Genomic DNA, 13,011 nt, shown 5'->3' on the forward strand with positions numbered 1-13,011 from the left:
GGAATTTTTCTCGGAGCTCCGTTGGATATGGCGTTGGACATCGAAAACACATGTCACCCTTTGCAGGAAGTGCACGTTACTTTCGACAGTTTTGAACGCGATGATCTCGTGCAGTGCAGCGAAAACATCTCATGTCAGCCATTAATCTGTTTCGTTTTTCTTTATTATCAAGCAGATCAGAACAAAGTTAAGTGCTTTGCTCTGACGAGCATAGAAGCAACATTTAGTCGTCATTTTTGCTGCTGCCTTTGCGTGAAGAGCCACAGCGGTCGGCCTCTTCGAACTTCTTTCGTGCTTTTCGTACACTAACCGTGCCCTCTTTGCTGCACGGTCGGGGTTAACACACCTCTTTCTGCTTTCTCCCTCTGTTAGGAGGAACTCAAGCACATTTTTCAGCTGAACCTCAGCCCTTTTGCTGTCTGCCCGTGAGGCCGTTACAATTTTGCCCTTAACGTCATTGCTTGCTGCAGGTGAAGGTCGTTTAGAACGACAAACATGCCTGTTGTAGTCGACAGCAAGGTCACGTGGTAGCGACGTTAAGATGTCGCTCATAATGCTGGAGTACGTAGTTGCGTTTACTCCGAGACTGCGCCGACAGCTTATGTGCCCCTGAACGTAGTCATATAATTTGCGAAGTCCACGCAGGTCTTTCGATGATGAAGGAGTGGGCAGAGCTTGAAGCTTAGCGAGATGGTTTTATTCGATTTGTCTTCCTTCGCCGAAACACCGTTGTAATATTTCAAGGGAATCCTCATAGCAAGACTCTGGGGTATTAGCATCATTCATTGCCACCAAACCTGAATAGTGCAACAACAAGCGAAGATGTTGAAACTTCTTACTTTTCGAAAGACACGGGTTGTTATGAACGGCTTGCTGTTCCCAAAAGGGAATCCAATTCGCCAACTCACCGTCGAATATCTCCAAGCGTAGCTTGGGCAACTTCACGCCGTCACCTTGGAGAACAGCTTCTCGTTGATTGTGACTCGTTGGCTGTACAGCTTGAAGTGCTCCGTTGTTTATAATCAGGGTGCTGAGGCTTGCTTGAAGGCGAACGATTATGGCTGTGGCTGCGTCATCACACCTTATGGTCTCGTTGTACTCGGCTTCGAACTCTTCCTCAAGGATCAGTGGCTCCAGCTTCTCGCTATTCTTGCGCAGCTCCTCGTATGTAGTTTCTAGGCGTAGAATAAAGGTGAACAGCTGGCTCTGTGTCCCGTCACGAAGCGCAGGCTTGGCCTCATCGATGATGCGGGAGTTGGGGCCGTGTCATACACGCCTTTTTGCCGGCAGCTTCTCCAAGTGACGAATCATTCATGCACAGTTTGGTGATCAACTCACTGAGTCCAAGCAGTCAGTAAATTTTCCTGTCCGCTCTCAACTTTGATGTTTCTGTCCGTCAATGCCGGGTTTTAGCACCATGTGAATAGTTAAAGAAAGGCAAAAGTAAAATTCGGTGAGAACTGAAAAAGAAACATATTCCAAGAGGTTACACTTAGAAATAACACGGAACATCTCAGCGTAAGGACACACGTCCGCTCTCTTCAAAATCTTATGAGCACGTCCCCCTCTCGCAGGCACCCAGTCTGTCCCCTCTTGTCGACGTAACCGCACATCACTCTAACAAACACACCACACACAGCACGACACACTGCTCTTCTTTCGTCAACGCCGCTGTCGAAGGTCGCCCCATCGAGGCAGTGTCGGTGGTGGTGAGCCGTGGTCTAACGGTATCATACCCTTAGGACCGGCATACGAGGAGTTCTGATGCTTTCATAAAAAAGTGTCTGGACCGCGCACGTGACGTTCGACAAGTACAAATGAAAACAAGATAGAATTAGAACACCACGTTTCTCTCGACAGCATAACGCCACGCTCGCTCATGGCATGCACTCATCGGGGATGGGAGCCGCCATTTTCTTGCTTATCTGCTTAACCAAGGTCACCAATCTTGGTTTCTTAAAACCGTGGTTAGTGACATAACGCTGGATTCGTGTGCCGTGTAACATCAGCGATATACGGTTTGCGTAACCATGGTTTACATGCTGCCTGCGAAACAAGGGTATTACGATATCACTTCTTACGGTATCGTAAGAAGCAAAAATAGCCAAAAAAATTGACACCTTACCAGTAACGACTACAGAAGTAGGGAAAGTCTTATAAAGAATGCAAAAAGGCAAAGCCACTGGTGAGAAACTGTAACAACGAACCTGCTGAAAAACGGCGGAGTTATTGTGTTCGAAAAGAACTGACCGCCTGATATACAGAGTGTCTCTTGAGGGAAAGTGTTCCAAAAGCAAGAACGCCAACACACTGTTATTTCATAGGAGAGGACACGTAGACGAATTGAAAGAGTAGACGCTTGATAAGGCTTGATTGCAGATTGCGTTATCAATTTATTACACGCATATGTATTTATGTAAATTAGAAATTTAGATCGCGTGGTAGGCCCAGTGGCTTAGTAGAGACCTCACGCTTTCTCGTTGACAGATGTGGCCATGGCCTACATTTTGTTAAATGCATTTCAACTATAAAAACAGAATTTAGTCTATCGACTCGTGTTATGGTTAGTAAAAACATATAACCCCGATTGTCTGTGCGAATGATGCGGTTATTTATTATGATGGCGTACTAAACACTACTACTCATTAGGATTGTTTTTTAATTATGACTGCAAACTCATTGAAAAGTCTTTTAATTTAGCAACACAAAATAGAGGTAGACCCACGTCTGTGAAACCTGATGAAACAGCAGAGCGTTTAACAAAGTACTACTATATGGTGAACGCACAATGTTATTTTTATTGTCTTTCATCGTCTCTGTTTTGATATTACTGTCCTAAAATGTTATCTATTATTCTTTCAAATTTATTATTTTTTTCGTTGTTTATGAACCTCTTTGTATAGTGACCACTTTCCTTTTTTTCTTAATGTAAGCCTCATATCACTTTCCTTCGCCCTCACTTTGCGTTTTCGCACTATGCTGTGATATACCGTATACATTTCTGTGCTACATTTCACCACCTCCCCGTTTCCACTTCGTCAGTTTTTTTTTCTTGCGCATAATCCCATCCCTGTTCATCCCCTAGCAAAACTTCATGATGGAAGTCAATACTACGCTCTAACCTCCCTTTCCTTCTATTGCGCCTACCCGCCGTGACTTCCTTTTTTTCACCTCCTTGCTGTACATTTCAATATATGACTGTGCTAATATAGGAGTTTTCCTTCTTATCCTGAATTCAAATTTTCTATCTCCCACTACCATTCCTGCTATTCCTATACCAGGCATGGTTCTGCTATTCTAAGAGTTGATTCACACATCTTTGTTTTATGTAGCCCGCAACCGTTCAGTTTTCGCAAACACTGTGCTTGGCATCGCCTGGTTAATAAACGCCAATAGTAAAAAATACACCTTTAAACGAATGCAAGATAAACATTTGCAAAAGCAGATAGACGAACGTCAAGTGCTAATACTTCATGTGAAAAATAGGTGCCGCCTGCAGTACTTCACGCCCAATTGCTTGATATATCAATTGAAAGACCGGCAAAGAGTTGCTTTCATGTAGGCTAATAAAGCACGTTTGACTTCCCACAAAAAATTGCCGCAACTATTTTACGCTATTTCGACATTTGTTAATGAATTCATGCAATGTCGTATCACGATATTGTGTGCCAACGATCATTAAAAATGCAAACTAAATAGCTACGTCTGTACCTTCAATGTGCACCAAACAGCCCAACTCATTTCTCTAGTCACCCCGATATAACATCACTACGCTGTCATAAAAAAATGTTCACCATCGGGGAAGTGCCATTTATTGAAAACCGGCTAATTAAAATCTGTATTTCACGGGTGCACTGTTGAAAACAACAATTTTTTGTGCTCGCTGGCGGAGGACTGTAGCCGTATGCCACCAACGCATTCTTCAATTAACTGCAAGCTTCGCTTTAAAAACTCGCTGACTAGCTCAGCATCCACGTAAAACGGCGATACCAAACTCATCAGGGGGGGGGGGAGTATTTGAACGCACACTTGTTAATTGACGTCGAACGTAGACAAAGCTCTCACAAATACCACTTTCGCTAAATAAAATTCAATGAGGAACCCAGTATTAGGAAATATCCCTTGGTTATTAGTCAACAATAAAGTGCAGTGGTTATAATCGTGGTACTTGTCTCTAGCGTAGAACTTCAATATCTCATTACTAACAAAATAACATTTATAATAGCCGCGTGTATGAGCATTCATTCATGCACTCATACTGCAAAGCTGCTTGTTTTAATACTTACCATGAAGCCGGCACCAATGCACTGAAAACTTGCATGCGCCGCATCCTAAGGAACCGAACTTCGACATCTGCGCTAGGTAGAAACATCTGTGTTATGTTTTTCCAGACAGAAAGGAGGCGAGTCAATGCCACTTTTCAGTCACTTGTTTGCCGCAAAGTCACACTGACTTCAAATCCAACAAGAACAATTTATTGCAGCGTTTCAAACACTGATGCTTATCACGATAGGGTGAGCGGTTTTGGTTTTGCCCTTGTAGGCTTATATCACTCCAGCTTGACGTGCTTTACTGTTTACAGCCTCGTGGGCCATTTGAAGCAGTGCCTGGTCAGAGTGGGGTAAGTACGTCATTTTGATAGAAATTATAGTAATAATTAGCTTCACAAAACATAGCGCATATCATTCAACAACTCGGTCGCACGAAAAAAACAAACACACACGCGATGAGGGGAGGTACAACGACTCAAGTAGTTAATATGCAAATCGTTTATTCTTTGAAAGACGTCATGGTAGAGAGAGAGACAAAAGAGGAAAGGCAGGGAGGCTAACCAGATGAGCGTCTGATTTGCTACCCTGCACTGGGGATAGCGGATGGGAATTAAAAAGAGAAAGGGAGGAAAGGAGAGTACTGCACACACAAAGATGCACAGTAAGTCACTGAGGCCGGAAACAGTTCTTACCAACATGACTACAGCATTCATACAAGCGAGAGGGTATTTGCGGCGTCGGAGAGGGCCGTGGGCGATACGTGGGGACTATGAAGTGCTGGAATGATTCGATTGAGTGCCTCTAGCAGTGCAGGGCCGTTTGAACTGACGGAGTATTTTGCTTATTCAACGTCACTAATAAGGTGTCCAGGAGAGATCGTACTGTCGCAGGCATGTCCTCGCACTTTTTGGCATGGTATAGTTAACCAACGTTTTCGTTGACTCAGAAAATGTTGGCTCGGTGCTGTGACCTTTTGATTTGCTGTGGATTGCGCTCTGGCTTCGGCTGCGGTTGTGGTTCTGGCTGTGGTCATGACAATGGCTGCAGCTTTAGCAATGCCGGCTGAATATCAGTGTCCCTATGCTCTGTTCCGGTCCTGTCCTCAGAAATTGACGAAGATACGCAAGGTCTAGGAAGAAGAAAAACTTGTGTCACCTGTGGATTATGATTCCCTTGAACCACGACGGCGTCGGGAGCAGCACATTGAGACGACTGCAACAGACTCTAGACGAACAACCAGTCTCGCACCATATGCTAAAGCATATCCTTTTCTTTCTGTATCTTGGGCCAGTCGTTTGACGAAGCGTCATGGGAAACGACGTGAATGCTGTGCTTGAGTACCGTGGCGGCACAGGAGTTTGTAACGTGTAACTCGGCGAACAAATTATTGTGCTCTGATTCAGGGTGCAAACGTGTCCAAACCTCAAAACAATATGGCAATGAAGTGGCCTCAGGATGAATGATCGTGCAGCATGCCGAAATTGACCCAACTTGCCAAGCGAGGGCAGAAATTCACCCTTGAATGTTTGTTTTATAAAGCATGATGTGCCCATGCGAGAAATATTTATGATATCAATGCCTGTGATAAGTAAGGGGTTGACTCAGTGGGCCCATGTCATCAGACACAGTCACGACAGCCTGTTGAATACAAAGACGATATTTATAGAGGACGAGGACTGCATATTCCACTAATGAACGTCACGACGATAGCAGGTTAAAGAGGGCCTACAGGGAAGTTCATGTCCACATGACACGTAAGTCTTCATCTTAACACTCAACTCACTTTTTTTCCGCGCCACCAAGTTTTCTAGACCTCACTCACACACACCGTCGTTGCGGTGAGCGTAGCACCGGTAAACGAGAAGTTGAGTCCGTTGTGGTGGCAGCGTCCGCGGTAGAAACATGCATTTTCGTGTAGCTCACTGGCTTGAGACTACGTCGATGTCCTGCAGCCTCACTTATTGTTGGCATGCAGGTCACGCTCGGCCGGGATGGACGCCCAGGACACGGGGTCTAAAGCCCCAACAACCATCGAAGCCAGCCGCGCAGAATTCTTGCACCAGTCATCTTTTTTCTTATTACACTCAATTTACCGCTCTAATTTGCCACAATGACACGCTCTTCTTGATCGTGACAATGCCAACAACCAATGATTTCCCAAGAGTGGTCAAGTCTGTTTATGAAACAGAGATGTCGACATCACAGATGGCGCCAGTAGTGGTACCACTTTTCATTGTGATGTACGAGCGAACTTTTTATGGAATCAAATCCCACAATATTGCTCAGTGTGCTCAGTGCAGTCTCGTGTGCAATGTCGATAGCAAGAACATTTTTTTTCATGACTTGAGTCTCAAGTTTCTAACTTCGTTTGGCACCACCGACTCCACACGTACCGACACTGATTGTGTGTTGAGTCGCGTCAAGCTATCGGTAACAAGCTCTGGTACAAAAATAATGTTATTGACTGCAGTCTTCTGAGTAGTTATCATTAGATTTGGCTGAAGTCAGGGAGAACCCAGTGCTTCATCTTACGGCTTTTTATGAGTTGAAAGTCGTACTCAGACCATCCCTCCCTGCTGAGCGAGTGGACAATGGTTTGGTCACTGTGTCAGCGCTAAGAAGCCCATAGCGCTATCCGGAGTTTGCCGCTTCAGCCACCATCATTACCGGCGAGGGCACGGGAACGTTTTTGCACACATCGTTTCCAGAACGATGCAGAGATATAGTGGCGCAAGCAAAAATAGTGATAAACTAGCGAATCAGTCTTCACAAGCGTTCTGCCAAGCACACACTTCGTCTTCTTTCCACGTCGCATATATGCAAAGTCCTAGCATGCGCACGCATAGATAAAATCAATCATCAGCCTATTAAAGAACGCAATTTAAATTCTATTAATTTGGCAGATGTATGCCTAGCACAATTATCAGTTTTCTTTCCACAAAAGTAACATAGCCTTCTCATATCTCTCGAGGTCATTGGTCGCGGCTTCTCCTCTAAATATTTATTCCCTGAAACTGTGGTTCAGACGCGCAGCCTTCATAACACACAGGCGGGAACCCCGAATCATCATTCCTAAATGGTCGTTCATGTGCTCTTGTTCGATCAATCAGGCATCACCTCGTCTGGCCTTTGAATGGCTTGCGGTTAGTCAGGGGTACTTCGTACGTATTTTCTGTAAAGAATTAGGAGCGCAGCGTTGCATTGTTTTTACCACAGCTATGCCTTCTTTCTGGTTCTCTGGAAGTACAAAGGTAAACCACGCGCCGGCCTTAAAGACAGCGAAAATACCAGTGGAAACCATATCTGCTCGGTTTCATCCATAGGTTATGACATACTTGATGTATGTAGGGCAGGACTCTGGGTTTTATGGAAGTGGTAGCCATCCTCATTCATTCATGACCCCTCAAATTGTTCACCTTCTGCTACAGAGAGTCTCTCCCCTAACGTCACCCGAGTCAGAGAACCCAGCCGTAGGGAGACGGGAAACCTGGTTGTGAAATGCATGCTACGTTTTAAGAATGTTTGACCTCCTGAAAGCCGATCGACTCAAAAAAGAGCATAGCAACCGTTTTAACAATATTTGCAGGGAAGAGTAATGTAGCCGGAAGTCCTTCTGTATTAGTGAAAAATACTTCCAAGAGGTATGGCCCCTGGCAAAATATATACTCCTGCTGAAGATGTGCAGGGTTTTCCCAAATGGAAGCTTATGAATGAAGCAATACTTTTGCATAGATGTCTGAATCTATCGAAAATGGCATTGCAGAAAAGTATGAAAGAAAAAGAATCGACCCAACATAAAAAATTTAGAAAATGATTACGTACGCAATTCTTCCTAATGTATCCTCAAACGCCTTCTAAATTGAACCTAAAAACATATTACACTGAAGCCGCACAGTACACGACCCAATGTGGGTACCATGGATCACCAAATAAGAGCTGTTTGATAACACTGCTAAAAATGTTATTAGTATAGTTCTTTAAAACATTGAATAGTGAACAACCAATATACATTTGATTTTTTGGAAACAAATTGTCTTGAAAATTTTACACCTTATCCCGCCAAAGGTAACCTTGTGCGAATAAAAAGCAGTGGTCAGGTGGTCAACAGCAAGCACAGAAGCTCGTTTACGCCACCTTAAGCAGGGGCACTACCATTCAGAACCACTACTAGACTAATGTTGTCGGTTACCGCTGCCATGAACGCTTTCTGAAGCAGCGCTTTCAGTGACAAAAGCTGTCCCGCGAGATCAAGCAGAGCCGCCGCCTGGCGGCAATTGGCCAAAACAGCGAAGTGTTGATTGATCCTTGCGTCGTCTACTGGCCACGTCGTGTTTCTATGCACACGTCTGTCATGCATGTCCTCAAAGTTTGGTTTTTCCGGTCGGGTCAGCACGAGTGTAACTGTTTCTAGTATGCCTGAAATGACGTACGAAAACATTCGGTCTGGCTCGGCTGCCAATGCATTGTAATAGGATCGGTGAGGGCAACTTTCCAAAGTGTTGTTTAATGTCGTTGTACCCTCTATTCACTCAAATAATTTCAGAACCGGTACCGCTTTCTGTTTCAAGCACATCGCAAAGTGCTCTACGCAACCTTCCAAACATGAGGACCATTCAATGCTTTGGTAATGCAGCACTTCATAGCGACTGAATTGTAAAAAAGGCAATGGGTTATGCACTTGCGCGCTGTTGGTAATGATACCACTACAGCACGGTAGTTTATGGATCACGCGAAAAGCCTTAGTTGTGTTTATCTGGTCATGGAATGAATACAATAATCAATATACCATACATTGTGAGACTTCTGTACTGTTACTGTACTTAAACAAAATTACCATGCGCCACCGTGTGCTTAAATTTAAGAGCCTTTTTAAAGATTTCGGACGTTCGATATACCGATGGCATGCCTCATATATACTGTCGTATATTTTCACCGCAAACTTCTGATTGGTACATTGTTTTGAGCGTTTGTGTTGCATTGTTAGTGACCAACGGAAGCCAGTGGCAATTTTGGTCAGAAAAACCAATTATGCGTGTGGCATAATCCAGACCTTTGCTGTAGAACCACCATGCACGTCGTCCAGTGGTAGAAGCTATCTGCTGGGCTCTTATATCAGATTTTCACTGGTGATAGAACATTTTCGTACATTTGGTAAAAGCAGTGTAGCGCAAAGCGCCGTCAGCCACTAAGCTGTCCTGACCAGGCTTTTCGACTGTCCCACATTTCATGATGAACACAATGAGAGAAAACAAATGTGCGTATAAGGTGTGAACTATGGTACTGAATGAATCACACAGATATGCAGACCTTCTACGATCTTTCTGCAGGCTCGTGTGCTCAGATTTTGGTGCACGTTAAAGAAGCCCAGGTGGTCGATATTTCCGCAGTCTTCCACTACAGCGTTTCTCATAAATATATAGTACTTTTCGGACATTAAACCCCACATATCAATCAACGATCTTTCTTTCTCTCTTTTTTGTAGTATGCAGAAGACGAAGTGTTAAATAAGTAGTTAAGCCACGCTATAGAAGTGCGTAGCCGGCGCAATACAGGCTAATCACGTACAAACAACACAGTTAACGTGATTTAGTGCGAGAGCGTGAAAATAGTTACCCAGGGCGAGCATCCCTATGAAAGGCAGAATGTGCTTTACTCACGTGTAATGTTACGTTGCGTAGCCATCGTGCACCCATTCAGTAGAAGAGGGCGCAAATAATGTAGGCATCTATCACGAGCTTCATTCTTATCCGGACAGCAGTCAATCATCATTACCTGTTCTGGCTGACAGTCATCATCGTCTTTTGAAGGTGCGCTTCATCTTTGGGTCCATTGCGCTTGTTCGTTCCCGAGTTCACGGCCAACAAAGTTCGTTACAACCGAGTCGTCATACGTGGTGGAGGTCGATTAACGATCCCGGTCCTCTCCTCATAATGCCTACTCGCTGGAGCTCCGTTCAGGCCGCTGCATGGACTCTCAGTTCGCCAACATATCTCAGAGGGAGTGGGTGGACGCTCATGATGCTCTCATCCCAGCGGCGCAAGCCCCTCTTTTTTACATCGTAAAGCACCACCGTGACCCTCCCATCTTCGCTGGTCTCCGCGGTGAAGATGTGGAGGACTGGCTTGATAACTACGAGCGAGTAAGCGCAACAAATCACTGGGACGACTCTAACAAGCTCCGCCGAGTATCTCTGTATCTCACAGACGTTGCCAAGGCATGGTTCTTCAACCATGAGATTAACTTGACCGCCGGCCTGCCTTCAAGCAGAAGCTTAGCCATGTATTCGAGACACCGGTTAGTTGATCCGCTCTAGCGAAGAGAACCTGAGGTACTCGCCAACAATATCCCAGCAAGTAGTACACATCATAAATCGAGAATGTCCTTGCGCTCTGCTGGCGTGTCAATTATTTTATGTCCGAGTCAGACAAATTGCGTCACATCCTGAAGGGCATTGGAAGCATTGCCTTCAATGCTTTTGTTGTCCAGAATCCTTTTACTGTCACTGAAGTCGTCTCTACGTAACAGCGTCTCGAAGAACTTGATTCTGTTTGCCTTAAGGCGAACAATAGCTAACACCGTGCAGCAGGCTGGGACCTGCTCGACATAATACGGGAGATAATACGCGAAGAACTACAATCAATGGGCTTGTCACCACCTTCTCCATCTGTCACAGAGCCTTCAAGTATGGCCTTACATGACATCGTAGGGAAGGAACTAACACCATTCACCGGTCCAGCCCACGTACAGCCACCTCCATCCAGCCCTCCAACGTTCGCGCAAGTTGCGGCCGCGCCTCCTCGCAAAGTAAACTCTGCGTTGCCGCTGTCATCGTTCACGTCGGTTGCTGCTGCACCACCGGTCCACTTCCGGCCAATGCCACCAGACTCTACGTCTGCTCACTTGAGTGCGCTATCTCCTGGTGCTCCGAACGCACTCTATTACCCGTCTTGGCGCCCGACTCACCCGACATATTTCTACTGTGGATATCGTGGCCATATATCGTGCTTCTACTGCAAGCGCCAGAAGAACGAGCGTCGCACGTACGACATGCGTGAACGGGACTTTTCTGACGTCCGGCGTTGTTCATCTGGACAGCAGCGGTCTCCATCTCCGCCCGCATTGACTGAGACGCGAAACACTTACCGTTCAAGCCGGCACTGATCCCCTTCGCCCTTTCGCTGTTCATCCTCTCCTCTTCAGCCAGCCTCGTTTACCACTGACAACCTGTAGGAAAACTAAATGATGCAGTTTTCGGAGAAGAAACTGCATGTAACAGTAGGACTAATATTCCTCCAGCACGCCCGTTCAACATGGTTTCAGTCATAGTGGAAGGAGTTCTCGTAGACGCTTTTGTGGACGCAGGCGCTACAGTTTCTTTGATTAGACATAATTTCTGCAAAGGCCTGAAAAAAGTACAGACACCTTTTAATGCACCCACTCTAGTCGAAGCCCAGGGGAACAATATCCGCTCTCTTGCTCTTTGTGCTGTTCGTGTGTCTATCGATGACATCCTGAATTACATCCAGTTCACTCTGCTTACCCGGTGCTCTCACCAGCTTAATTCTAGGGTGGCACTTCCTATCTTCTACGTCAGCCGCTATATGTTGTGGTGAAGGGTTTCTCCACCTTACTAATACACACTCAATTTTAGACGAAATCGTCTACAAGCCACTACGTCTGTTCACTCGCAAATATCTGGAACTACCACCACATCATGAGCGAATTGCGACCCTGACCTCTAAAGACATAGGCAACGGTGACATCTTGGTGTCCCCTTTGTCGACTTGCGTCGCTAAAGGCGTGGCCCTCGCGTCAGGTGTTCTACGCTTTCGCCATGGCTCCGTGCTCGTCGTTGCTACGAATGCAGCACCGCAGGAAGTTCTCCTACCAGAGGGCAGTGCAGTAGTCTGTGTTGTGAACGCTGAGCCTGACAGCGTTACGGCACCTAAACCTGCCTCTACCAATGACCCTTCTACGGGTAAGCCTGGTTCCCCGTCTTCCTTCACAGTACTTATCAGTGATGACTTGACAACTATGTGGGCGCAGCAGTTGCTTGCTTTGTTAATGAAACACGCCGATTGTTTTGACACCTGCTCCTCGACGTTGGGCCGAACTACCACTGCAGCGCATCGAATTCAGACCGAGAGAACATCTAATGTACATCGCCACCTGTACCGCATATCTCTCGCTGAGCGAAAAATCATCAAGGAAAACGCCGCTGATATGCTCCAACGAGAAATAATTCATCCGTCAACGAGCGCTTGGTCATCCCCTTTTGTGTTGGTACGAAAAAAAGAGGGCTCCATGCGATTTTGCGTCGATTACCTGGCACTTAACATCACACCCAAGAACGTATACCCCGTGCCACGCATCCACGACGCCCTTGATTTACTGCGAAACGCCGAATACTTTTCAAGCCTCGATTTGTGTTCGGGATACTTGTGAATCCCCATGCACGACAACGACAAAGAAAAAACGGCATTTGCAACCCCTGATGGCCTATACGAATTTAACGTGATGCCTTTCTGGCTCTGAATTGTGCCCGCGATGAACGCAGGACCGACACTGTCCTCTGTGGTGTGACATGGAAGACGCGTCTCTGCTACCTTGAGGACATTATCATCTTTCATCAACGTTTTCTCGGCACCTGAGGCGCTTGGATGACGTTTTAACATACCTCGCTAGCATGGGTCTGCCGGTAAACACCAAGAGATGCCGTTTTACCACCAAATCTGTCAAG

At 45.8% G+C, this 13,011-nt stretch overlaps 1 protein-coding gene across 1 annotated transcript in view; it reads left to right on the forward strand.

Annotated features, from left to right (window-relative positions):
- LOC142765970 (uncharacterized) overlaps positions 1-13,011 on the forward strand; it is an 82,982-nt gene that overhangs the window by 44,595 nt on the left and 25,376 nt on the right. Inside the window, exon 2 of the mRNA XM_075867778.1 lies at positions 4,583-4,621. Within this exon, the coding sequence (XP_075723893.1) occupies positions 4,583-4,621 (39 nt within the window). The remainder of the gene's footprint in view (positions 1-4,582; positions 4,622-13,011) is intronic.

This window comes from Rhipicephalus microplus, chromosome 6, assembly GCF_043290135.1.
Source record: "Rhipicephalus microplus isolate Deutch F79 chromosome 6, USDA_Rmic, whole genome shotgun sequence".
Taxonomy (NCBI): domain Eukaryota; kingdom Metazoa; phylum Arthropoda; class Arachnida; order Ixodida; family Ixodidae; genus Rhipicephalus; species Rhipicephalus microplus.